Here is a 27,991-nt window from a genome sequence, read left to right on the forward strand (position 1 = left end):
AAAAAAAAAAAAAAAAAAAAAAAAAAAAAAAAAAAAAAAAAAAAAAAAAAAAAAAAAAAAAAAGATACTATAGGAAAGTATGTACATTTTTTTAAAACAAATTTAAAAGCCATATATTAGAGATCAAGGGCTGCTATACATTAATAAAGAATTTTAAGATGTGTAATGTTACATTCCTGCACAAATTACTACATGCCACAAAAGTCACAGCAGTGAAAGGTTGCAAAATTAAGAATGTGCAACCGAATCAATATTAACAAACTTTTTCACTTTTCACAGCATCATTCTTCTCTTCAGCAATGCTCCATTCACCATCACCTTGTTTTACATCCTTGTTGCTGGCCTCGGCTTCTCTCTGTAACAAAATACGAGACATCTGATCATCCCATGAAATCACTACCTCAGTGATTATCACTTAAATGACATTCTAACATTTTTTATAAATGCACCAACAATTTGCTGCATTCAAGGTCAATGAATTGGCCTTTGATCATATAACTGATTCACATATACAATAGGTCTTTTATACTATAATATTCATAGGGCAGCATGAAATCTGTAAGGATCACAAAGCACCTGTGGAATGGGAGAAAATAGGCTAATTTCTCAGATCAAGAGCCTTTCACCAACATTACTATTTGTATAATCAAGAGGAAGTACTGAACCTGTAGTGGATACATATATTTTTTTTTTTTTTAAGTAATAACTTATTCAAACTTAAAAGTAAAAAAATTAAGTAAAAATTTTGTAATACAGTAAACATGAGTCAAAGAAAATAGAATAAATTATCATTATTTGGTTTTGTTATAAATAGCTACATTTAACTCCAGGGTTCAGCAATTCACAAAATTACATTTTGAACAGTAATCTTACCACTCTGTCCTGTCTAGCAAACTTATCAAACATTCCACCATATATCTGCTTCTCTTTCAATTTATCTGCTTTGATCCTGGCAATACAGTGATGTAACTGCTGCTTTGCTGCTTTATTAGTTTGCTCCAAGTCAAGACAAGCCTCAAAATCCTTTTTGGCTAACTGAGCTTCACCCATGTTCATGTATGCCTGTGGGAAGATAATATGTTTGTACCCATGAAATGGTTAGACTTAACTGAGGGCTACTTTGCACTACACCTTACACAAGGGCATGCACATCAGAGAATTAACAAGTAGGATACAGAGTTTAATTGAAAGCAAAGACAAAACTTTACAAATCTGTGGCAGTCAAGGTAGGAACAATAACCTGTGGATAAAAACATAGAAGGCTGGTGAAGAGTTGAAAAACAGTGATGATGTACTCTGATAAAAAGTTAATGAAAAGGCTAAGAACATAGGAATTGCTGAAAATATAGATTGCTTTCTGAATTTTTTTTGTAGAGACTACACCAAACAGTAAGTAAACATGTTGGCACTACTGATGACAGTAGCAAGGCACATAACCAAAAGCATCCATAGGAACCATTCCAGGAAAAATGGTAATACTAATATAACCAGACTAAGTACCAAACCCAGAAGGATAGTACAACTCTGCAGGGAGGGGTATCCCAGAGGATGAATATGTGAAGTTGCAGAATGAGTGAGGGGTTAGAAATGTGCAAGGGTAAGGGTTAATGGGGGTAGTGGAGGGCACAAAAGGTAAAATAAAATTTATTTGTGTAATAAGTTAGTTTCTGTTTAAAAGTCAAAGGTGGAACTTTCAACAAGGAAGTCAGTTAGGGCAAGTGCGTTGGGATAGTGGAAATGTCGGAAACAAATTCTGCCTGGCCCCTGATAGACAGGACAATCTATTAAGATATGGTGAATTGACAATGCTACAGGATGAATTGCTATGGTCAGCTGTAATGCAGATTGGGCATTCTGCCAGTGCCTACAATACAGTGGAACCTCGAAAATCGAACTGCTCCTAACACAACCAATTATGTAAGTGTATTTTTGTAAGTGCTTTTATAAGTGTATTTTTGAGGGTCTGAAATGGACTAATCTAATTTACATTATTCCTGATGGGAATAAATTAATTCGGTAAAGGCACTCGAACGGCCTTCTAGACTGAAGAAAGTTCGATATTTGAGGTTCCACTGTACTTGGGTGGGTGGCTAAAACATTACAAATTTTTGCACTGTTGTGGTCTAAGAATTAATTCCAGCACTTACAAACACTGTCCTCCTATATACACCGAGACTGGATACTCGGCAGTCAAAGGTTAATATGGCAATATTGCAAGGCTAACATTTTCAACCTCGAGCAGGAAGGACATCAGTTTCTGCTTTGAGAACCAGTAGGTTCTGGAGCTCAAGTTGCTCCAGAATGTTTGGAGCAACTTATTTTACATACTATAGTCCTGTTGGTCTATGGTAGGCAAAATAAGGACAGTGCTGGAGCTTGAGACGAGAGAATGTTTTCAAATTTTGACAGGAGTATCATCAATAGAATGAAGGGGGAAGAGATAGTGAGCTTGCTTAGGATTCTGCACAGAGAAAATGCACATTCCACTCTTTAGGGCATGGAAGGAAACATTTTTTCCAACATGCTTCAAGAGTACTTTGCTGATACTGTGATCAGTAAGATAATCCAGGGGTATCATTGGTTGATGAGAAGAATGTCATCCAGAAGCATCCTTGAAATAGGGAAAAGGAGGGAAAATTTTTGAGAAGCTTGATTCTGAGAATAGGAGTGATTAGTGCTAGTAACAATATCAGTATCATGGATTATAGGTTGAGGTTGCTTGGATGGAGGCCTTGAGCTAATAAATCCATTCTGTGATGTGCAAACCACCTGAAAAGCTACACACTGTAGTAGGGGGAGCTGAAAATATGGTCACAGATGCATAAAGGTCCGAGGTATCAAAAGGTTCGGCCAGAACTCCAGCACTGGAATCAGGCAACAGTGTTGCTGAAAGGCAGTAACGCAGAAAGGTCCATGGGCTGCCAGGGTTATGTAAGGGTGCCGCAGAGGAAAGAAGGGGCCCGGAAGGAGGTAAATATAGGTACAATCGTCCATGGTTAGGTTTTCCTTTCCCTCTCCCCCCCCCAAAAAAAAGAAAAGTGGGAGAAGGGGGAATAAAAGGGGCAGCTCCAATGAGAAAAGGCCACACATCCGTGTCCACGAGTACCCTCGGTGTGACAGGTAGGCTGATGCCACATGGACACCATTCCCTATCCTACCCTTCATGCCAGTATACCAGCATTCCAGAATGGTATCCTCATATCCACCAAGCAATCTTGGTAGACAAGAGAGATGAGTGGCTGGAAATCTACCATGAGGCATACCCCCTTTGGCTGCCACCTCCTAGAACTGACAGGCAGCGTTCAGGGATACACCCTTCACCTTAAGCATACACGAAGATGAGCAGATGAGCACATCCCCAAGTGATCCAATTCCCGGCAAACACCACCAAGAGCCTCACTCGAATGGTATGGATAACTTTCTCTCTCTCAACCTAAAACTGTAAATATAAGGGGAATATTATCGAAGGCTGAATGGATAGGAAGAGGAGGGGGGTAATCAGATTCAATTCAAGGAGGGGAGGAGAAGACAAAAGGCCTAATTTCTCTGATCAAGAGCCCTTCACCACAATAAAGGGTACCCCCCTTGAAGGATCCAGGAAAAGTAAAAATAAGAGAAAAGGTGAGGGAGTTGGGGGTGGGTTTCAGCAAAACACTACATTACAAGTCTTCAAAGCTATGCCAACAGCAACAGAAAATTAATTTTTTAGCACATTCTGGTTAGTTATTATGATACAGAAATATTCAATAACCAGATTGTTATCTACTATGACAAATACATTATAACTGCCGAGTGTGATATAATATAGAAATGTGAAATAATTAGCTCTTACCAAAAATAAATCAACTGTTTTTGATTAATCTTTTCTCATTATTTCTTTACTAACACTTTATTCAAAATTCTGATACACAATCCTCTGCTATGATTTATCTCAGGGTATTCACCCTTTTTATTATACAATTTAATTTTTTTTTTTTTTTTTTTTTTTTTTTTTGAATGGGAGGGTTTAGAAAAGTGAGCTTTGATAGGTTCAGAAGTTTCCAGTACTTTTAAATCTGTTATATTCCTGTTTCTCCTTCAGTCACATCTCCAGTGAACAATTCACTTTTCAGACTTTAAGATAAGCTTCACTGATACTTGAAATCTAGTTTTTTAGATCATGTCTAATTTTTGGAAGATTTATCTGTTAAAGTGAGAAGCAATTTTGCTGGTTTTCTTAAGCATACTATGTAACATTTTAGTGATGAAATGATAGAGTCCAAGTATAAAATGCAGATAAACTGATAAATGTATTTCAAACTGCACTTATATAATATAGAGTGCATTCACAAATACTTCCTGGAATAAGAAATTTAGGTGAAATGGCTTCATTTTCTTCTACAATCATTTCTGCATATCCACACACATACACACACACAAAAAAAAAAAAAGAAACTTATTAAGTCCATTCTTTCTGTGCAAACCGAGGACAATATTTTTTTTTCTTCCAGTTGCTGGTAGGCATATAGTAAATAACATGTTGAATATACACAGTATTAGAGAATGGGCTTTATGGGTCGAGTCTATTGTTTCACACTTGAAGGTGTAAGGATTATAAAGATACAGAAAATTAGAGTTAAATTCAAACTATCACCCATCAAAAACAGTTATAATCAAGGTTTATTTCTGTGCGTTGTAGGGATCAATAAGCCACCATTCCCAGAATGCCCCTACTTCTCACTCAAGGTTATAAAGTTATAAGAAAAACCAGATTCTTAACACCAGCAGATAGAACAAGAGGCTACAGTTATAAACCAAGAAAATAGAGGTACCAAAATTATACTCCAAGCATTTTTTCTAGTGGTAAAACAATGGAATGGTATCCAAAAGGTGGTGGAAAATGCTATAATCTCTGGAAATTTAAAATTATGACACACACAGAAAGCAAGACAATAAACAGGCATATATAGGGTATATAAGTGTAAATCCTGAGGATATATTCACTAAATTTTAATACCTAGTTTAAAGCAGAGACTTACTTGGCCTCTTCTGAAATAAGCTTTAACATTTTTCTTATCCATTTCAAGGGCCTTGCTAGCATGTTCTTGCGCAAGAGTGTTTTCATTCAGTTTAAGATAAGCCATTGCTAAATTCAAATGTCCTGCAAGTAGAACTGTATGCCTCTCAGCATTTTTCTCATCATCCAATCCTGAAATACAAGAGATTATACACCACACCTATTATGGATTCATAATATAAGAATGAAACCTACCTTATATACAAGACACACAAAAATGCCTACATAATTAACACACATCTACACAAAACATTGATGTAAAACAGTATTGGCCAAAAGTATTTTGGCCAATAATGAGGTCATTTGTTGGTCATTTGGTCATTTGTAGTTTGTTGGATTATGTATTGGTAGATAAAAGACTGTTGAGTAGACTTCAGGATGTACATGTTTATAGAGGGGCCACAGATATATCAGATCACTTTCTAGTTGTAGCTACACTGAGAGTAAAAGGTAGATGGGATACAAGGAGAATAGAAGCATCAGGGAAGAGAGAGGTAAAGGTTTATAAACTAAAAGAGGAGGCAGTTAGGGTAAGATATAAACAGCTATTGGAGGATAGATGGGCTAATGAGAGCATAGGCAATGGGGTCGAAGAGGTATGGGGTAGGTTTAAAAATGTAGTGTTAGAGTGTTCAGCAGAAGTTTGTGGTTACAGGAAAGTGGGTGCAGGAGGGAAGAGGAGCAATTGGTGGAATGATGATGTAAAGAGAGTAGTAAGGGAGAAAAAGTTAGCATATGAGAAGTTTTTACAAAGTAGAAGTGATGCAAGGAGGGAAGAGTATATGGAGAAAAAGAGAGAGGTTAAGAGAGTGGTGAAGCAGTGTAAAAAGAGAGCAAATGAGAGAGTGGGTGAGATGTTATCAACAAATTTTGTTGAAAATAAGAACAAGTTTTGGAGTGAGATTAACAAGTTAAGAAAGCCTAGAGAACAAATGGATTTGTCTGTTAAAAATAGGAGAGGAGAGTTATTAAATGGAGAGTTAGAGGTATTGGGAAGATGGAAGGAATATTTTGAGGAATTGTTAAATGTTGATGAAGATAGGGAAGCTGTGATTTCGTGTATAGGGCAAGGAGGAATAACATCTTGTAGGAGTGAGGAAGAGCCAGTTGTGAGTGTGGGGGAAGTTCGTGAGGCAGTAGGTAAAATGAAAGGGGGTAAGGCAGCCGGGATTGATGGGATAAAGATAGAAATGTTAAAAGCAGGTGGGGATATAGTTTTGGAGTGGTTGGTGCAATTATTTAATAAATGTATGGAAGAGGGTAAGGTACCTAGGGATTGGCAGAGAGCATGCATAGTTCCTTTGTATAAAGGCAAGGGGGATAAAAGAGAGTGCAAAAATTATAGGGGGATAAGTCTGTTGAGTGTACCTGGTAAAGTGTATGGTAGAGTTATAATTGAAAGAATTAAGAGTAAGACGGAGAATAGGATAGCAGATGAACAAGGAGGCTTTAGGAAAGGTAGGGGGTGTGTGGACCAGGTGTTTACAGTGAAACATACAAGTGAACAGTATTTAGATAAGGCTAAAGAGGTCTTTGTGGCATTTATGGATTTGGAAAAGGCGTATGACAGGGTGGATAGGGGGGCAATGTGGCAGATGTTGCAAGTGTATGGTGTAGGAGGTAGGTTACTGAAAGCAGTGAAGAGTTTTTACGAGGATAGTGAGGCTCAAGTTAGAGTATGTAGGAAAGAGGGAAATTTTTTCCCAGTAAAAGTAGGCCTTAGACAAGGATGTGTGATGTCACCGTGGTTGTTTAATATATTTATAGATGGGGTTGTAAGAGAAGTAAATGCGAGGGTCTTGGCAAGAGGCGTGGAGTTAAAAGATAAAGAATCACACACAAAGTGGGAGTTGTCACAGCTGCTCTTTGCTGATGACACTGTGCTCTTGGGAGATTCTGAAGAGAAGTTGCAGAGATTGGTGGATGAATTTGGTAGGGTGTGCAAAAGAAGAAAATTAAAGGTGAATACAGGAAAGAGTAAGGTTATGAGGATAACAAAAAGATTAGGTGATGAAAGATTGAATATCAGATTGGAGGGAGAGAGTATGGAGGAGGTGAACGTATTCAGATATTTGGGAGTGGACGTGTCAGCGGATGGGTCTATGAAAGATGAGGTGAATCATAGAATTGATGAGGGAAAAAGAGTGAGTGGTGCACTTAGGAGTCTGTGGAGACAAAGAACTTTGTCCTTGGAGGCAAAGAGGGGAATGTATGAGAGTATAGTTTTACCAACGCTCTTATATGGGTGTGAAGCGTGGGTGATGAATGTTGCAGCGAGGAGAAGGCTGGAGGCAGTGGAGATGTCATGTCTGAGGGCAATGTGTGGTGTGAATATAATGCAGAGAATTCGTAGTTTGGAAGTTAGGAGGAGGTGCGGGATTACCAAAACTGTTGTCCAGAGGGCTGAGGAAGGGTTGTTGAGGTGGTTCGGACATGTAGAGAGAATGGAGCGAAACAGAATGACTTCAAGAGTGTATCAGTCTGTAGTGGAAGGAAGGCGGGGTAGGGGTCGGCCTAGGAAGGGTTGGAGGGAGGGGGTAAAGGAGGTTTTGTGTGCGAGGGGCTTGGACTTCCAGCAGGCATGCGTGAGCGTGTTTGATAGGAGTGAATGGAGACAAATGGTTTTTAATACTTGACGTGCTGTTGGAGTGTGAGCAAAGTAACATTTATGAAGGGATTCAGGGAAACCGGCAGGCCGGACTTGAGTCCTGGAGATGGGAAGTACAGTGCCTGCACTCTGAAGGAGGGGTGTTAATGTTGCAGTTTAAAAACTGTAGTGTAAAGCACCCTTCTGGCAAGACAGTGATGGAGTGAATGATGGTGAAAGTTTTTCTTTTTCGGGCCACCCTGCCTTGGTGGGAATCGGCCGGTGTGATAATAAAAAAAAAAAAAAAATATTGTTAAGAACTTCACTGCAGTTATTGAAATTACTGCTAAAGTTCCTGTTCAGTCAGGTGATGGGTATGTAATAGTACGTGATACCAATACAACTGGTACATAGACTAATAAAGCTATATGGAACTGTTATTGACAAGATTTTGCCCATGAGGTGGGCTTTATCAAATTAAACAGATGTTTGCGACGTGATAAAACCCACTGTTTGCGCAAAATACCATCAGTCCAGGTTACATAACTGGATTTGTCTACCCTATCACCAGTACAGTGATGCCATAATATAAAGTAGAGGATGCCAACCTCACCACAAATTTCCTCTCACTATACACCAGGCATTTGCTACCCTCAATACAGCCTTACCTTCTTTCCATACCACATGTCTAAGCACTTGTCAACCTCACTATAACAATGAGGCGATGAGGACAGCATGTTCAAGTGTTGCATCAGATGTGATGGGAGAGTGAGGGAAGAAATGAGAGAGGGGAATGAGAGGGAACAGGAGAGAGAGAGAACCTGTTTTATGCAAGTATTTTGTTTTTAATTTAAATATTACAAATAAGAAAAACTTTCCTAGGTAGCAGGCTGGTAGACAGCAACTGTCCAGGGAGGTACAAATATGCAAGATTTCAGGCAAGTCTTGCTACTTCTACGAACAATTAGGTCACACTACACATACATGTACAAGCACATATATACACAACCCTATGGGTTTTCTTCTATTTTCTTACTAGTTTTTGTTCTTGTTTCCTCTTATCTCCATGGGGAAATGGAACAGAATTCTTCCTTCATAAGCCATGCATGTCGTAAAAAGGCAACTAAAATGCCGGCAGCAAGGGGCCAGGTGATGAGGATATAAAAAAGAAAAAAAAATGGATATCAGACTGGAGGGAGTGAGTATGGAAGAAGTGAATGTGTTCAGATATTTGGGAGTAGACTTGTCGGTGGATGGGTTTATGAAGGACGAGGTAAACCATAGAACTGATGAAGAAAAAAAAGGTGGATGGTGTATTGAGGTATATGTGGAGGCAGAATGTTATCCATGGAGGCAAAGAAAGGAATGTATGAGAGTACAGTGGTACCAACACTCTTATATGGGTGTGAAGCTTGGGTTATGAATGATGCAGCACGGAGGCGGCTGGAAGCAGTGGAGATGTCCTGTCTAAGAGCAATGTGTGGCGTAAATATTATGCAGAGAATTCATAGTGTGGACATTAGGTGTGGAGTTACGAAAAGTATTATTCAGAGGGCTGACGGGAGATTGTTGAGGTGGTTTGGTCATTTAGAGAGGATGGAGCACAATAGGATGACTTGGAGGGTTTATAAATCTGTAGTGGAGGGAGGGAGAGAGAGAGGGTCATCCTAGAAAAGGATGGAGGGAGGAGGTAAGAGAGGTTTTGTGTACAAGGGGATTGGGCATACAACAGGCATGTGTGAGTATATTAAATAGGAGTGAGCAAATATGAATGGCGTTTGGGACTTGACGAGTTGATGAAATATGAGCAGGGTAATATTTTGTGACGGCATTCAAGGAGACCTGGAGGTGGGAAGTATAATGCCTGCACTTTAAAAGAGGGGTCTGGGATATTGGCAGTTTGGAGGGACTTCTAAACTGTCATATCTGAGTGCCTCTGCAAAGACAGTGATTATATGAGTGATGGTGAAAGTACTTTTTTTTCTTTTTAGATCACCCTGCCTTGGTGAGGAATGGCCGATGTGTTAAAAAAAAAAAAATATTATGGAGAAAAGATATTTTTTTAACACAAGTGAGATACATGCAGCCATCACACTTTAAATGACTTTCCAAACTGCAACATTCTCACCCCTCCTTCAGAATGCAAGCATTGTATTAATCACATAAAAGAATCAAGCCTGTCGAAGCAAACAGTATAGGCAGTATTTTGTCCAAAAGTAATTCAAATAAATATGAACACGAAAACTGCCAATATGAATATTAGTCTATGCACATAATGTAATGAAAACTGACAGTAACAATGCAAGGGTTATGATGCAGATGTAATTTATGCATTCAATTAGCCTGTAAAAATATGCAGGAACATACTAATCCTACTGAACATTAAAAATAAGAGAAAGCACATTCATAAAAGATTATTAAACTTTTTCGCTAGCTTGTGTTAAAAGTTAAGAGGAAGCCTAGTTCAGTAGGTACATAATATAAAATGGATAAAATGTCTGCCTATGTCAATTAAACAAATATTCAAGTAAACTATTCACTCCCTAACAAATAATCTTTTAGCATCTCACAATTACAAGCCTTTATCATTAACAATTTCAGAGTACAGTACTCACCAGAGTCATTCTCCAGAAGATCAATGATCTTCTTGTACTGTTTTGCTGCTAGTTGATATTTCTGCTGCTTTAAGAAATTTGTTCCTCGATCTTTGCATGCCTTAGCTTGTTCAATTTTCTCTTCCTGATCCATCTCCCAAGACTCTTTACCCTTGACAAAGCTCCTCATCTCAACATCATATTCTATAGTAGCCCCAGGGGGAACCCCAATGGCCACATTTCCTGAGGATCCATATGCATACTAGAGGGAAAAAAAGAAAATGATAAATAATCAAAACAGGTGCCATCATTGTCATTTAAAACTTTCACAAAGTAAAATTTTCCCTATCCAAATTCTATTACGATTTTTCTAACTATATATAATTTTGAGACACCATGATCTTTGCACACCTCTTTCATTAAGACCTGCTCTCTATCAATCAATTTTTCTAATTGATGCATATTATTATTATTATAATCAAGGGGGAAGCGCTAAACCCGGAGGATTATACAGCGCCTGGGGGGGGGGGATGTGGAAGGCATTCAGGCTTAATTCAGGGAACTGGAGCACAGATCCAATTTCCTAAATCAAGAGCCCCTCACCAACATCAAGGAACCTTCCTTGAGGGGTAACTGATGCATAACATTTCATGTCAGCTACTTAGATATTTAAGTCAATTTAGTACTCGGTATTCTTTTTCCATAAAACAAAATATTTCACAAATTCCTTTATTCTATATAATGCACAAGCTTGTGCATTTTATTTATTATATTATCACACTAGCCTTGGTGGGAATCGGCCAGTGTGATAATATAATAAATAAAATGCACAAGCTTCAATAATTAGTTGAAATTTATGTTAAGTGTTAAATCCACGCAAGTCTTTCCAGCACATGGAGTTGTGGAAGTTCAATCCTCCATCTGCTAACTGCAATTTCAGCAGTAGTGAAAGTTCAGTCTTCTGTCTGGTAAATGCAATACACGTTTGAAATCTGCCAACTGAATGTTATATATAGAGTGGAACCTCAAAAATCGAACGTATCACATATCGAACGTTTCGAAAATAGGACCATTTTTTTGGACAGTGTCCCTATTATCGGACGCGCCCCTATTTTCAGACCGCCGGGTACGGGACCTGTCTGCCACCCGCTCTGTCCGCGTCCCCGCGCAGGCGCCGTGAGCAGTCTAGCTTTGTTTGTGCTTGAGTGAACACTAACCTGCGCTCTCGTTCACGCATTTTACAATTATTTCATTGTGTTTAGTGCTTGTGGGACTGTGAAATAAGCTGCCATGGGCCCAAAGAAACTTGCTAGTGGTACCCCTGTGGTAAAGAAAGTGAGAAACACCACAGATGTGAAGAAGGAAATAATACAGAAGTATGAGAGTGGTGCGAGACTTGTTGAGCTTGCCAGGATGTATGGGAAAAACAAGTCGACCATCAGTTCTATCCTGTCAAAGAAAGAACAAATCAAGGAAGCTGATGTTGCAAAAGGTGCTAATATAGGGAGTGGATGAGGTGCCTTCTTCAAAGATTAAGGAGATTCGTGCCAAGTGGAATGATGTCCAAATGTTTGTGCATAAGTACCACCCTGAGCAAGCTGAAACAAGCCATCTTTGCAACAAGTTCAGTGACAGAACCATGTCCCATTTTAGGGAAATGTTAAAGAGGCGCCAGAAACAGAGGACTGTGGACAGTTATTTTGTGAGACAGGGGTCCAGTGACTCAAGCTGGTCCTAGTGGCATTAAAAGACAGAAGGGAAGTAACCCCAGAGAGGGCTTTACCTGAAGTCCTCATGGAGGGGGGATTCTCCTTCCAAACACTAATTCCAACTCCCTCTCTCCTCCTCCCTATCTTCCAGATGCCATCACCAATCTTCAATAAAGGTAAGTAAAAATGTTATTTTATATGTATTACTAAACATAATTAAAAACTATAGTATTTGTTGCATGTAAAACTGTAATTAATCTCTATAAAATGTATTTTTTGTGTGAATATTTTTGGGTTTCTGGAACGGATTAATTGTATTTCCATTATTTCTTATGGGAAATATTGCTTCGAATTTCAGACTTTTCAAATTTAGAACTAGCTCCTGGAATGGATTAAGTTCGATTTTTGAGGTTCCACTGTACTACAGATGTTATCTAACCTGTTGTTACAGATCCATATTTTAGCACCAGGAATATTAACATCACTGCTTTTACCACAGGCCAGTAGGTCGACTGCAGCCTATTGCAGTGCTCCTCTCTTCGTATATTCTTATTTTTTAAATTATTTCTTTCATAAGCCTTAATCTCTGGTGACCCACCTGCAGGGATCCTACAAAGACAAGGAACAATTCTTATTCTTTCAAGAACATTTTCAGGGACCAACTTGTTATTTTGAAGGACTAACTGCCTTAAAAGCAAATCAAGATAATAAAGTTTTTAACCCTTTCAGGGTCCGTCCCGTAGATCTACGGCTCTACGTTCAGGGTCCAAACCGTATATCTACGTCATGAGCTCAGCTCACTCTGATAAACTGTGAGTGGTACACTTGGGCCTAGATATGAGAGAATACATCTGTGGTATGTGTGCACCACATAAAACAAATCCTGCAGCACACCGTGTATAATGAGAGAAAAAAACAGAAACCAAGATTTTCGATTAAAACAGCAACTTTGCAGTGTTTTTTCGTATGTTTCTTCTAGTTGTATTTGCAATTTCTTGGTCTTATTTGATAGAATGGAAGACATATTACAGAAATAGAGATGATTTTGATTGGTTTTAGCACTGGAAATGGCTTGAAACTGAGCTCAAAGTAGCAGAAATGTTAAATTTTTGCCAATGTTCAAGAGTAAACAAACGACCTCACACATCTAATACACGCCAGCTGGTAGGTCTAATATACATTCACAAATGTGGTGATGATATTTATACAATTACATATTACAATATTGCATAACAGTAAATCTTCTATTTTTTGGTGCGAATAAAAATTCATTGTGAATAAAAAATCAAAATGGGATTTATTTGTAAAGCCTCAAAACAACTAATGAACAGAGGAAATGTTAGTTTAGTGCCAGGAATACCTACATTGTTTATTCTGGACGCTATTTTGAAATTGGAATATTTTGAACTTTGTGTTAAATTGGCCAAATTACCAATTTCCGATCACTTTATTTTGTAGTTGAAACAGTTGACTTGGCTATTTCTTGTGCTCAATCGATAGAATAGAAGTAATACTAGTGAAATAGCTAAGAATTTGGTCGACTGGAATGATGTAATTGGCCTAAAATGGGAGTCAAAGTCGGCAAAAATTGCCGATTCGTAAATATCGCTGACACATCAAAATTCGCGAGAGCATAACTTCACCAATTTTCCATAAAATTTCGTACTTTTCGTTTTATTACCTTCACAAAAAGATTCTCTACCATTTCATAAGAAAAAATAAATTTTTGGGGGGAAAATTCTTGGACACTGGGGCACCACTTCAGATTTTGGCCTTGGACTCTGAAGGGGTTAAAGAGCCACAAGAATTAAAAAAATGAAAGCCAACCTAGCTTTTGTAATGCTTAATATTTTAGCTACCCTGGGGTTTTATTAGGGATAGTTTCCAGGAGTTTTCAAAATTACACCTTAAGAATATTACCCTCTCAAGGGAAGGACGTTGATGCTGATTAGAAGCTCTTCATCCAAGGAATTAAAGAATTATTGTGCCCCTCGGATCAAACCTGAATGGTTCTCATTCCACACGCTCTATGACTACTATATGTAGGTTTAGTGCTTCCTTCTGATATTAGTATCTATTATTTTTATGTCTATTCCAGGAATATTACATTGTATTTTGTGAATTACTAAACCATGTACAATATACAGAGAATGTATATTGAATACCACTAAGTCATAACTGAACATGTCAAACAAGTTTTACATACAAATATACATATATTGAACTTTAAAAGATTTTCACAAGCAAATGCACATGCATGCAGGCCCATCTTGGAGTATACAACACCTGTATGGAGGCCATACCTGAAGAAGCATATTAAAAAACTGGACAAAAAGTGCAAAGTATGAAACGAGACTAGCTCCAGAACTAAGGTGTATGAGCTATGGCGAGAAGCTAAAGGAACTGAATCTAACGACCCTGAGGACAAAAGAACCAGGGAAGATGTGATACCAATGTACATACCAAGTACTCACAAGGAACTGATAGGACAGGCTGGGACAGGCTGTTGGAGAGGAAAGGAAAAACTCAGACACAGGCGGAAGTTAAAGATAGACGAGTCACAGGAATGTCAGGAACTATTTAATCAGTTTCAAGGTAGTTGGGAAGTGTGATGGCCTAAACAAAGAAGTGGTGGAAGCAGACTCCTATATAGTTTTAAGAATAGGTATGAGACACAGAGTTAATCTGGCAAGCAGCAAATTGAGAGGCAGATTCAGGAGCTGAGAATCAACCCCTGCAACCACATATAGGCAAGTACACATGTACATATCTACATAATATGAATGAACAAATAAAGATTGGAGAAACTTTCGTTTTTCTTTTTGGGCCACCCTGTCTTGGTGGGATATAGCCAGTGTTGAAAGAAGAAGAAGAAATAAAGATTGCTTAACACAATCAACATGGAGAAAGAGGTTACAACTGTAAATTGGAGAGGTGCTGCAAGGATACTAAAAGAGGTTCTTCACCTAGAAATAGAACACAAACTACATACAAGAGGTAGTAACTAATATAATCACTGGAAACTAATGATAAACAGAATAATGAAATATTTTAGGCAAATGGACACATGAAATATTCTGAATATTTCATATATGCTAAGTTTGCTCACCAGCAGCTTTGCTTTACTGAGCCTCAATGTGGTAGATACATATAGAGGTATGCAACACTTACAAAATATTACAAGTATAACTATCATGCTCCCAATGACATGGCTATAACAGAAGACAGTATTACAACCACAAGAAACTATAAAAAAATTATTGTATGTACATTAAATACCAAAGCAGTGACACCTATGGCTCAATACTGTTCCTGTAGACACAACTGAGCAATTACACCGTTTTCACTGGTCAAGGTGATCAAGCTTGAGTATTCTCCTCATAATTTTTGAGAAATAAAAGCATTGGGATAAGAAAACCCAGTCTAAATATTACAAATAAAAGGCACTTACAGTTGGTGAAAGACTGATAGTGGACTTCTCTCCCTTCTTGAAATGTCCAAGTGCACTCTCTAGGCCCTCTGGAATATGGTGTTCCATTCCCTCACCAAGAGGGAATTTCAGTTCTCTGTCATCAAATACTGTGCCATTCACTCTGCCGATGATATGAACTGAAAGAACAAGTTATAAAATATTGATGACTGAATATTGAATACTGAAAAGTGAGGAAACCACTTCAGGAAAACATACAGATCTCTTTATCTATGTTTCAGTCTCATAGACCTTCTCCAGAGATTGTAATGTGTATAGATTTTTTTAACTATTTTTCTTTCCAAGTGGCTTCTTGCTTTTTTTTATCAAACATTGTTTATGTAACACTGTACTCAAATTACAAAAACAATAAATGCAGCGCAGAAAAATATTTAGAAGTAACATTACAAATGATTCCTAGTTGTGCGACAACTACAAGAAACCTCGGAAAAAACAAATTAATTATAGAAAAACTGAGATAGCACTGATCATAACTACAAGTAGATAATTTTCCACACCTGTACAATGAAGTTTCTAAAGTACAAATTATACTCACCATCTACAACTGCACCTTCATTAGGGGTTGTATAGCCTTCTCCTTGCACAATAGTTCTTCTCATTATACCCCCATCTTTCTTTGGACTAATATCCTCGCCTTCCCATTTTAACAACTCTACCTATCAAGGAACAAAACCAAATTAACATGGAAACGAACAAAATTTTAAAATGCAAAGAATCTTGAGCAAAATATAAAATACCCATCCACATGATTATAATTATTTTTTTTTAATGCGCTGGCTGTATCCCACCATGGCAGGGCGACCTAAAAGAAAAAACAAGCTTTACTTTTTATACACCTACCATCCGACTTACGACCTGCTCGACTTACGGCCACTCGACTTACGACCGTGTTTTTTATGCCAAATTTCTGGGAAATAAACAACTATTTGTGTTGTACAGTGTTTATCCTAAACCTTACAGTACAAAATACAGTACTAACAACATAAAAAGTAAAGTAAAACATGAAATACCAAAATAAAACAATAAAATAAAGTCATTACAAAAATGTTTTGTTGATATTCAGTAGTCAAGTTAGACTTATGACCATTTCGACTTACGACCGGTTTCTCGGAACCGAACTCGGTCGTAAGTCGGATGGTAGGTGTATTTAGTAATTTATTCAGAAGGGGTTACTAGCCCTTTGCTCCTTGCATTTTAGTTGCCTCTTAAATGCACATTGCTTATGGAGGAAGGATTATAAGATTATAAGTATTAGCACTGGATATAAGCTAAATTTTTAAGGGGTTAAGCATTGCCTTGAAGTGGGAGGTAACCAGGTATGATCCTAGGAGAGAGGGTACCTCCAATTTCTTAAATCAAGAGCCCTTCATTAGCCTGAATGTAGCATCCCCCTAGCCCATTCCTTGAAGAGACCTAGCAGCAAGAAAAAGAAATAGTACACTATTCCAAAAAACAGAGGATTTCAAATAGTTATCTATGTTCGTATTTGACAAAGAACTCTAATCGGCTCATGCACCCAGCCAAGTTTAAATTTATGTACTGAACCGAGTGCAATATTTAATAAAACAGATATTAATAGTAAGGTCACTTCTAATTTTATTGCACAAGGTTGCAGAAGAGTCTGGTATACTCATGCATCCAATAGTGTCAGCTTCATGACTGGTAGAAAAATCATATTTACAAATACGTATTTGAAAGATCTCCAAAACACTAATTACCTTTCAAAGTGGTTAAGCTGGATACAGATAAGTGTGTGTGTGGGTTAATGGTTCCAGGGTCCATTGTCCCGGTAGCCTAGTTTCTGACTAGTTTTGTGTACTTAGCCCAGAAGCATAAAAATATAAAATATTTAAGATTTAACTTCTACAGACTACAAAGCAATTTGTTTAGACATTTGCTTAACATGAAACAAGCAAACCCAAAATGCGAATACAGACTTCATATTTAGGTAGGTATATAATTTTTCTGAAAAATGTAACTAAATGCACAATATGAAATGCAATGATACATTACACAGAACAAACATACAAATACTCATACTACAAAATCATAAACAAAGATTAAGTAAACCTAACAGTGGGCAGAGAGAATATTGCTAGCTGCTTGTAGCACTTTGGCGGTTATCAAACTTAAAAGTAGTTCGGGTAATGTTAGAAATGTTAATTATATTAAGAGTTTCCAACAAAAGCAAATTATTTCCCAACAGGAAGCCAAGGAGCTACATCAGGATTGCCTAACGAACAAGTGCAGTATAACTAGCCATCAACAATTTCAATAGTTATTTTACATAAGCAAAAGCCTTTAATGTTCACTAACCTCAAATACTAATGTTGCATTGGGTGGTATCTTTGGTGGACTTCCTTTTTCCCCATAAGCATATTCACTCTTGCATGTCAGTCGAGCTATCTCTCCTTTCTTCATTGTAGCAACGCCTAAATCCCAAGACTTAATAACCTCACCTGACAAGGCAAAATATATTATTAATTCACAACGTACATACAAGAATGAGAAAATACATAACATCACCAGTATTCCCTAGGGTAACAGGACATTTTCTGACCTTGTAATAATAGCAAAGTTTTTATTTTACTAACATATAGCAAATACACCTACATTCCGACTTACGACCTGCTCGACTTACGACCGTGTTTTTTTTGCCAAATTTCTGGGAAATAAACTACTATTTGTGTTGTACACAGTGTTTATCCTAAACCTTACAATATAAAATACAGTACTAACAACATAAAAAGTAAAGTAAAACCTGAAATACCAAAATAAAACAATAAAATAAAGTCATTACAAAAATGTGATGTTGATATTCAGTAGTAAAGTTCGACTTACGACCGGTTTCTCGGAGCCGAAGTCGGTCGTAAGTCGGATGGTAGGTGTAATCAGTTTAATATTTTGGTAAAGTAGTTAATCATTTATATATTTTTTAACAAACTGGCAAAGTGTGTTATATGGTACTATTGACATGACAGTGAGGTGGAGACTGGTCAAGGGTAGGTTATAAGAAATTATCAGATGTTTGTCCACAAATAAGTAAAATGATAATTACAAACAGCTGTGATGCATCTGGCAACTCAATTCAAGTGGCATATATCAGAAACCAGCTGTGAATCAAAACTATCTATTACAGTAGTACCCTGGTACTTAAACTTAATTAATTCCAGAAGGCTGTTTGAGTGCCAATCTGTTCTAGTACCAAACAAATTTTTCCCAACAAATTTTCTTTTTGGTTGGCTATTATCACTTATGTTCTTAGGCCCCATGGTGACTTATTGATACAAATGCAGCCTCTCCTCACTTAACGACAGAGTTCCATTCCTAAGATGTCAGTAAACAAATTTGTCGGCAAGTGAGGAGCATGTTATAATGGCAATTGGTTTATGTCAACCATCTTTGAAAATGTTTTAATGTCACCTTTGCACCATTTACAACATTTCTGGTATATTTTCAAATGTTTGTACAGTAGTGTACTGCATATTGTAAAACAGAATCGAGGAAATCAGCTCTAATATACATTATTTAGGCATGCACACTAGTCAGAGAGCCCGTTGTAAGTCCGAGTTGTCGGTAAATGTGTATGTCACTAAGTGACGAGAGGCTGTATAAAAAAAAAAAATGTGAAGAAACAAAATAGTTTGCAGCGAAGTTCTGGCAGGGTGTTTGGTCGAGTGCCGAATAAACGGTTGACTACCTGGAGTTTACCTGGAGAGAGTGATTTTTTTTTACCGAACAAAGCGTTCGAATATCGAATTGTTTGACTAGGGAGCTGTTCGAGTACCAAGGTACTACTGTATCTATAAATACAAGACTAAACTTAAATTTTGCTTTTAGGCTTCAATTAATTTAATTTAATTTCACTTAAGTCTTTCTGCTAATTAATTCAAATATTTATACAACTACAGTACAGTATTTTCTTACGCTTCCCAAGGGTAAACACGAAGTGTTCTCCTCTATCCCGACTCGAGTCAAACTTTGATCCATCCTCAGCCAATGTTCCAACATAATGTACAAATACACGGTCACCTTTCCAAGGTGTTGCTTCACCCTCTCCTGGTTTCAAAATCTGTAGACATTAAACACAAAATTTAAGCCTTTAAATATGATGCCTAACCACAGGTTATATAAATAACAATTCCATATATGTACAGTATAGGTAATTTTGCAAATTTAATTGGACTGGATATACAACAGATGTCATTCATATTTCAGCATCTACTTTATTACACAATATTATTCACACAATAATAGTTATGGTAATGTCATAATGCAGTATAGGTAGTATACTGAAAAACAGTGGATTACAACTACAGTGGAACCTCAAATATCAAACTAGTTCTAAATTCGAAAAGTCTGTAAAGCGAAGCAATATTTCCCATAAGAAATAAGGGAAATACATTTAATCTGTTCCAGATTATAGTTTTGCATACACACAACAAATATAGTGTTCAATTATGTATTAATAAATTTAAATAAATTTAAATGCCGGGAACAATGGGCTAGTAACCCCTTTTCCTGTAAAGATTACTAAAAAGAATAAGAAGAAGAAAATTGTCAAAGTGGGAAGTCTGAATGTGCGTGGATGTTGTGCAGATGATAAGAAAGAGATGATTGTGGATGTTATGAATGAGAAAAAGCTGGATGTCCTGGCTTTAAGTGAAACAAAGCTGAAGGGGGTGGGAGAGTTTCAGTGGAGAGGAATAAATGGGATTAGGTCAGGGGTTTCAAATAGAGTTAGAGCTAAAGAAGGAGTAGCAATAATGTTGAAGGATAAGCTATGGCAGGAAAAGAGGGACTATAAATGTATTAATTCAAGGATTATGTGGAGCAAAATAAAGATTGGATGTGAAAAGTGGGTTATAATAAGCGTGTATGCACCTGGAGAAGAGAGAAGTGTAGAGGAGAGAGAGAGATTTTGGGAAATGTTGAGTGAATGCGTGGGGAGTTTTGAATCAAGTGTGAGAGTAATGGTGGTTGGGGATTTTAATGCTAAAGTGGGTAAAAATGTTATGGAGGGAGTAGTAGGTAAATTTGGGGTGCCAGGGGTAAATGTAAATGGGGAGCCTTTAATTGAGCTATGTGTAGAAAGAAATTTGGTAATAAGTAATACATATTTTATGAAAAAGAGGATAAATAAATATACAAGGTATGATGTAGCATGTAATGAAAGTAGTTTATTAGATTATGTATTGGTGGATAAAAGGTTGATGGGTAGGCTCCAGGATGTACATGTTTATAGAGGGGCAACTGATATATCGGATCATTATTTAGTTGTAGCTACAGTTAGAGTAAGAGGTAGATGGGAAAAGAGGAAGGTGGCAACAACAAGTAAGAGGGAGGTGAAAGTGTATAAACTAAGGGAGGAGGAAGTTCGGGTGAGATATAAGCGACTATTGGCAGAAAGGTGGGCTAGTGCAAAGATGAGTAGTGGGGGGGTTGAAGAGGGTTGGAATAGTTTTAAAAATGCAGTATTAGAATGTGGGGCAGAAGTTTGTGGTTATAGGAGGGTGGGGGCAGGAGGAAAGAGGAGTGATTGGTGGAATGATGAAGTAAAGGGTGTGATAAAAGAGAAAAAGGTAGCTTATGAGAGGTTTTTACAAAGCAGAAGTGTTATAAGAAGAGCAGAGTATATGGAGAGTAAAAGAAAGGTAAAGAGAGTGGTGAGAGAGTGCAAAAGGAGAGCAGATGATAGAGTGGGAGAGGCACTGTCAAGAAATTTTAATGAAAATAAGAAAAAATTTTGGAGCGAGTTAAACAAGTTAAGAAAGCCTAGGGAAAATATGGATTTGTCAGTTAAAAACAGAGTAGGGGAGTTAGTAGATGGGGAGATGGAGGTATTGGGTAGATGGCGAGAATATTTTGAGGAACTTTTAAATGTTAAGGAAGAAACAGAGGCAGTAATTTCATGCACTGGTCAGGGAGGTATACCATCTTTTAGGAGTGAAGAAGAGCAGAATGTAAGTGTGGGGGAGGTACGCGAGGCATTACGTAAAATGAAAGGGGGTAAAGCAGCTGGAACTGATGGGATCATGACAGAAATGTTAAAAGCAGGGGGGGATATAGTGTTGGAGTGGTTGGTACTTTTGTTTAATAAATGTATGAAAGAGGGGAAGGTACCTAGGGATTGGCAGAGAGCATGTATAGTCCCTTTATATAAAGGGAAAGGGGACAAAAGAGACTGTAAAAATTACAGAGGAATAAGCTTACTGAGTATACCAGGAAAAGTGTACGGTAGGGTTATAATTGAAAGAATTAGAGGTAAGACAGAATGTAGGATTGCGGATGAGCAAGGAGGTTTTAGAGTGGGTAGGGGATGTGTAGATCAGGTGTTTACATTGAAGCATATATGTGAACAGTATTTAGATAAAGATAGGGAGGTTTTTATTGCATTTATGGATTTAGAAAAGGCATATGATAGAGTGGATAGAGGAGCAATGTGGCAGATGTTGCAAGTATATGGAATAGGTGGTAAGTTATTAAATGCTGTAAAGAGTTTTTATGAGGATAGTGAGGCTCAGGTTAGGGTGTGTAGAAGAGAGGGAGACTACTTCCCGGTAAAAGTAGGTCTTAGACAGGGATGTGTAATGTCACCATGGTTGTTTAATATATTTATAGATGGGGTTGTAAAGGAAGTAAATGCTATGGTGTTTGGGAGAGGGGTGGGATTAAATTATGGGGAATCAAATTCAAAATGGGAATTGACACAGTTACTTTTTGCTGATGATACTGTGCTTATGGGAGATTCTAAAGAAAAATTGCAAAGGTTAGTGGATGAGTTTGGGAATGTGTGTAAAGGTAGAAAGTTGAAAGTGAACATAGAAAAGAGTAAGGTGATGAGGGTGTCAAATGATTTAGATAAAGAAAAATTGGATATCAAATTGGGGAGGAGGAGTATGGAAGAAGTGAATGTTTTCAGATACTTGGGAGTTGACGTGTCGGCGGATGGATTTATGAAGGATGAGGTTAATCATAGAATTGATGAGGGAAAAAAGGTGAGTGGTGCGTTGAGGTATATGTGGAGTCAAAAAACGTTATCTATGGAGGCAAAGAAGGGAATGTATGAAAGTATAGTAGTACCAACACTCTTATATGGGTGTGAAGCTTGGGTGGTAAATGCAGCAGCAAGGAGACGGTTGGAGGCAGCGGAGATGTCCTGTCTAAGGGCAATGTGTGGTGTAAATATTATGCAAAAAATTCGGAGTGTGGAAATTAGGAGAAGGTGTGGAGTTAATAAAAGTATTAGTCAGAGGGCAGAAGAGGGGTTGTTGAGGTGGTTTGGTCATTTAGAGAGAATGGATCACAGTAGAATGACATGGAAAGCATATAAATCTATAGGGGAAGGAAGGCGGGGTAGGGGTCGTCCTCGAAAGGGTTGGAGAGAGGGGGTAAAGGAGGTTTTGTGGGTAAGGGGCTTGGATTTCCAGCAAGCGTGCGTGAGCGTGTTAGATAGGAGTGAATGGAGACGAATGGTACTTGGGACCTGACGATCTGTTGGAGTGTGAGCAGGGTAATATTTAGTGAAGGGATTCAGGGAAACCGGTTATTTTCATATAGTCGGACTTGAGTCCTGGAAATGGGAAGTACAATGCCTGCACTTTAAAGGAGGGGTTTGGGATATTGGCAGTTTGGAGGGATATGTTGTGTATCTTTATATGTGTATGCTTCTAGACTGTTGTATTCTGAGCACCTCTGCAAAAACAGTGATAATGTGCGAGTGTGGTGAAAGTGTTGAATGATGATGAAAGTATTTTCTTTTTGGGGATTTTCTTTCTTTTTTGGGTCACCCTGCCTCGGTGGGAGACGGCCGACTTGTTGAAAAAAAAAAATAAAAAAAAAAAAAAAAATTTAAATAAACATATAACATTTTTATTTACCTTCATTGAAGATTGGTGATGGCATTTGGAAGATAGGGAGGGAGGGAGGGAGTTGGGGTTAGTGTTTGGAAGGAGAATCCCCCTCCATGAAGACTTTAGGTAGCAAAGCCCTCTCTGGGGTTACTTCCCTTCTCTGGCAGCGCTGTACAGCCCTTGTGGCTTAGCGCTTCTTTTTTATTATAATAATAATTCCCTTCTCTGTATTTTAATGCCACTAGGACTAGCTTGAGAGTCACTGGACCCCTGTCTCACAAAATAACTGTCTACAGTCCTCTGTTTGTCTCACAAAATAACTATCTACAGTCATGTTTCTGTCTCAAAATAACTGTCTACAGTCCTCTGTACATCCTGGCAAGCTCAACAAGTCTCACACCACTCTCATACTTCTGTATTATTTCCTTCTTCACATCTAGGATGTTTCTCTCTTTACCACAGGAGTACCACTAGCAAGTTTCTTTGGGCCCATGGTAACTTATTTCAGTCCCAAAAGCACTAAACACAATGAAATAATTGTAAAATGTTTGAATGAGAGCGCAGTTAGTTCACTCGGGCATCAACAAAACCAGACTGGCTCATGGCACCTGCATGGGGATGCGGACAGAACGGGCTGCTGGACAGGTCCGGTACCCAGCGGTTCGAAAATAGGGGAGAGTTTGATAATAGGGACAAAGCTGGTTTGAAAAAGCGTTCTATTTTCGAAAAGTTTGATAAGTGATATGTTCGAAATTTGAGGTTCCACTGTACTATTTACCTGAAACCCAACAAAAAATTTTTTTTTTGAAGCCATGCAAGAAAATATTTATTTTTTTTTTTTTAACAAGTCAGCTGTCTCCCACTGAAGCAGGGTGACCCAAAAAGAAAGAAAATCCCCAAAAAGAAAATACTTTCATCATCATTCAACACTTTCACCTCGCTCACACAATCACTGTTTTTTCAGAGGTGCTCAGAATACAACAGTTTAGAAGCATATACATGTACGTATAAAGATACATGTCCCTCCAAAATGCCAATATCTCAAACCCCTCCTTTAAAGAGCAGGCACTGTACTTCCCATTTCCAGGACTCAAGTCTGGCTATATAAAAATAACCGGTTTCCCTGAATTCCTTCACTAAATGTTACCCTGCTCACACTCCAACAGCTCGTCAGGTCCCAAATATCATTCATCTCCATTCACTCCTATCTAACACGCTCATGCACGCTTGCTGGAAATTAATGAACAGCAAAACTGGTATCATTAAATTTTATCAACATAAACAAATTGTATTTAACCCTTAAACGGTCCAAACATATATATACGTTCACCTGCGCAGCGCCCCGAATATTTAAAAAAAAAAAAAAAAAAAAAAAAATTATAGGAAAAAAGAGCATGTGGTACCCAGGCATCCCCAATTTTTTTCATATGGTGCACAATGAGTGCGCACACCCATTCTCTCATGTCTAGGCGACTCAGGCCTATCATGCCAATGTTGAATGAATGACAAATGAAACGTACATATACGTTTGGGGTGCTACACTAGAGAACGTATATATATATATATATATATATATATATATATATACACACACACGTTTGGACTGTTTAAGGGTTAAGCTTATTTTGTGTATCAGTTGCCAAATTTTGTAAATATTACTAACCTCATTACTACTGACATTCTCAAGAAAATTAAGAAAATCTGAGTGCAAAAAATACACTGAACTTGTTCAACAAAATTATATTGTTTGTTTTCAGTGGAAGACTTGTGACAGGTCTGAAGATATGGACATCTGCAAATGTTTCCAAATTTGACAGATTTGCTCAAAAAAATTATATATGAGACCATATGCAGAAAATATGGATTAAATAATTCTTTACAAAATTTCAAAAGTGAGCCCAGAAAAAACTCCTCAAAATGTTGAAAATCAACCCAAGCCATTTAAAGAAATCCTGTTTCTTGTTTGACTTTTCACTCTGATTCAGCGACACTTATTGCTCTAACCTTATTAACCCATAAATGGTCCAAATGTATATATACGTTTTTTCAACATTTAAAAGTATGTAAAAAAACAATCTACTTTTGGAGCACTATACATGTGAACGTAGATCTGCTTGGACCGTTTACAGGTTAATTAATACTGACATGCGTAAGAAATTTTTTATAAATTTGGGAACTGGAAATCTAGTAGATTTTCAACACTGGTTGCTTTTTAATTTCGAGGGGATTGTTTTCATAGCTAAAAGAAAATGAACACTAAAAAAGTGAAGTCACAGAGTTTGCAGAAAATGCAAAAGAAAAAGTTTGCTAATTCACAAACTTCTACAAATTTGCAGGATCCAAATTTGTGTTCTCCTATACTCACCTTCAAGACACCTTCATAATCTCTAATGAACATCTAATCTTCAAGAAAATTTTAATCATTTTAATATACATATACATACTGTATTCTGTTATTTTACACTCACCTGTTTTAAAACCCCACCATCCTTGTCAGGGGTGATATCAATGACATCAGTCTCAGGGTCTCCAACACTCATTTTCAGTAATTACCCTATAACACAAAAAATAAAAATAAAATACTGTAATACAGTATATACCACTGCAATACATTATACATATTTATCCTAAGATAACCCAATAAAGTCATACTATGGAAGGCTAAAAAAATAATGAATATTAAACTTAAACTAAACCTTATTGCCAAACCAGTGCTCTCATATATACTTTCATATATACTGTACTTACTTGAATCTACTGCTGCGAGTGCTGTCTTAAGATGAGATTTGTATGGAATTTTAACCCGGAGAGTTAGCCACCCAAGATGACCCAATAAAATCAGTGTATCATTGGGGGCTGTCTTATTTCCATTCAAGTCCTTTATTCTTGTCCCTCAGGATGCAACCCACAAAAGACGACTAACACCCAGGTACCTACTTCTAGGTGAACAGGGACAGTAGGTGTAAGTAAATATGCCCGTTTCTACCCATTCAGGGGATTGATCCTCTGATACTTGGTATGCAAGGCGAGTGCACTCTCAATTTATACATGTTAACAATATTTGCCCTAATTCTACAGTGACAGGTTAAAAAAAAAAAAAAATATCACAGGAGAAAAACATAGCGTTAATACAAGTTAGGTTACCTTGTGTTAAGTTCGGTTAGATTAGGTCGGGCTCTACTCTTCCCCCCTCCATGTTGCTTTTCTTTTTTTTACTTAGATTCAATTCCATGGAATTCCAGAGCAAATTCCATGCTATTCCAGAGTGCAAATTCAATGCCTTGTCTTTGATGGATTTATTTCTGACAGGGACACAGCTTCTTCATCCCTCTCTGTATGTTTTCCAGCTCACTTTTATCTGGTCACTAGGGCACTTGGCTAACACACTGAGGTCTGGGGATCGATTGCCTGGTATGGCTGGAAAACATACGAACATATTTCCATAAGACACCTGCTGTCCCTGTTCAACCACCAGTAAAATGGGCACCTGGGTGTTAGTAGATTGGTGTGGGTCGCATCCTGGGACAAAATTGACCTAATTTGCGGGAAATGCTCTGCATAACAAGGGATTTTCTATATATTATTATGTCACTGATGTTAGCTATGGTCTGTACACTTTGTACATGCAGAAATAAAGATAGTATTATTATTATTGTCTGTACAGAGATGAGTGACATTTAGTTGTGCTGAAAGAAAGACCATAGTTATTATGCTGAAAATTTCGGGCAATAAAAGTTAAACCTGTCTAAATAATTGAGATTAAGCAAGTATGGCAGGCTAGAAAGTTAGGTTAGGTTAGGTTTAAGCTTGTTAGGTTAGGCTAGACTTAGGTTTGCTAGTTTGAGTTTAGCTCTGCTACATTTATTATTATAAAAAAGAAGCACTAAACCTACAAGGGTCATACAGAGCACAGCTACATTTAAGCTTGTTAGGTTTGGGCTTCACACAGGCTTGTTATGTAGGCTTATGCTTGTCCAGTTTAGGCCTGTATATGTATTACGGCTGGGTTTAGGCTCTTTTTTTATGCACTTTTACGTCGCTTGCGACTTAATAATATAAATAACGCGATAAGCCCATACGGGTCACTGAACTCTGGTTTACATTTCAACACAGCATTAGCAGCGCTAAGGTACTCCAATATTATCAGGGGGAACGCTAAACCCGTAGGAATTATAGTGTCTGTGGGGGGGGGATGGAATGTATTCAGGTTTAATTCAGGGAACTGGAGCACAGATCCAATTCCCTAGATCAAAAGCCTCTCACCAGCATCAAGGAACCTCACATGATGGATACGTTACTCCAATATTTTGGAATATATATATATATATGGGTGATTTCTTAAAATCATACATTTGGAAAAAAGTCACATCCAGTAAAACCAGTAAATAAGACTTGTAATTGATATTAAATATCAAGCAGAAGTAAACTCGCTGGTGAGAATTCTAGAAAGATGAACTATATATATATTTAGCAATGCATTTAATTCATCACCAGCAGATACTACCATAACTTAGAACAGTTACGGCTAGTATGTCATATTCTAGTAGAGGTGTACAGTTATATATGTAACAAACCTAGTTAAGGAGAAGTATGAGAGGATGAAAGTGTGTCTATCCCGAGTCTTCCCGCCACACTGGTCACTCTTACTTGATGCTACACCACTAAGGTTCTTCATCCAAGGAATTGCAGCCATTCTCCACTT

At 37.6% G+C, this 27,991-nt stretch overlaps 1 protein-coding gene across 2 annotated transcripts; it reads right to left on the reverse strand.

Moving 5' to 3' along the window:
• Nucleotides 1-21: 21 nt before the first annotated feature.
• LOC128695571 (peptidyl-prolyl cis-trans isomerase FKBP4) lies at nt 22-27,989 on the reverse strand. 2 transcript variants are annotated; one of them, XM_070093192.1, is made up of 10 exons: nt 27,864-27,989; nt 25,758-25,843; nt 19,364-19,508; nt 17,753-17,895; nt 15,972-16,092; nt 15,398-15,555; nt 10,259-10,499; nt 5,019-5,188; nt 874-1,062; nt 22-355 (listed from the first exon to the last, which is right to left on the reverse strand). In XM_070093192.1, exons 2-10 carry the CDS (start codon nt 25,827-25,829, stop codon nt 254-256), a joined length of 1,341 nt encoding a protein of 446 aa, XP_069949293.1. In that variant the 5' UTR covers nt 25,830-25,843; nt 27,864-27,989; the 3' UTR covers nt 22-253. The 2 variants fall into 2 exon arrangements, with proteins under 2 accessions (XP_069949293.1, XP_069949294.1); XM_070093193.1 differs by lacking the exon at nt 27,864-27,989 and adding an exon at nt 26,038-26,056.
• Nucleotides 27,990-27,991: the final 2 nt, after the last annotated feature.

The sequence above is a fragment of the Cherax quadricarinatus genome, chromosome 42 (assembly GCF_038502225.1).
Source record: "Cherax quadricarinatus isolate ZL_2023a chromosome 42, ASM3850222v1, whole genome shotgun sequence".
Taxonomy (NCBI): Eukaryota; Metazoa; Arthropoda; class Malacostraca; order Decapoda; family Parastacidae; genus Cherax; species Cherax quadricarinatus.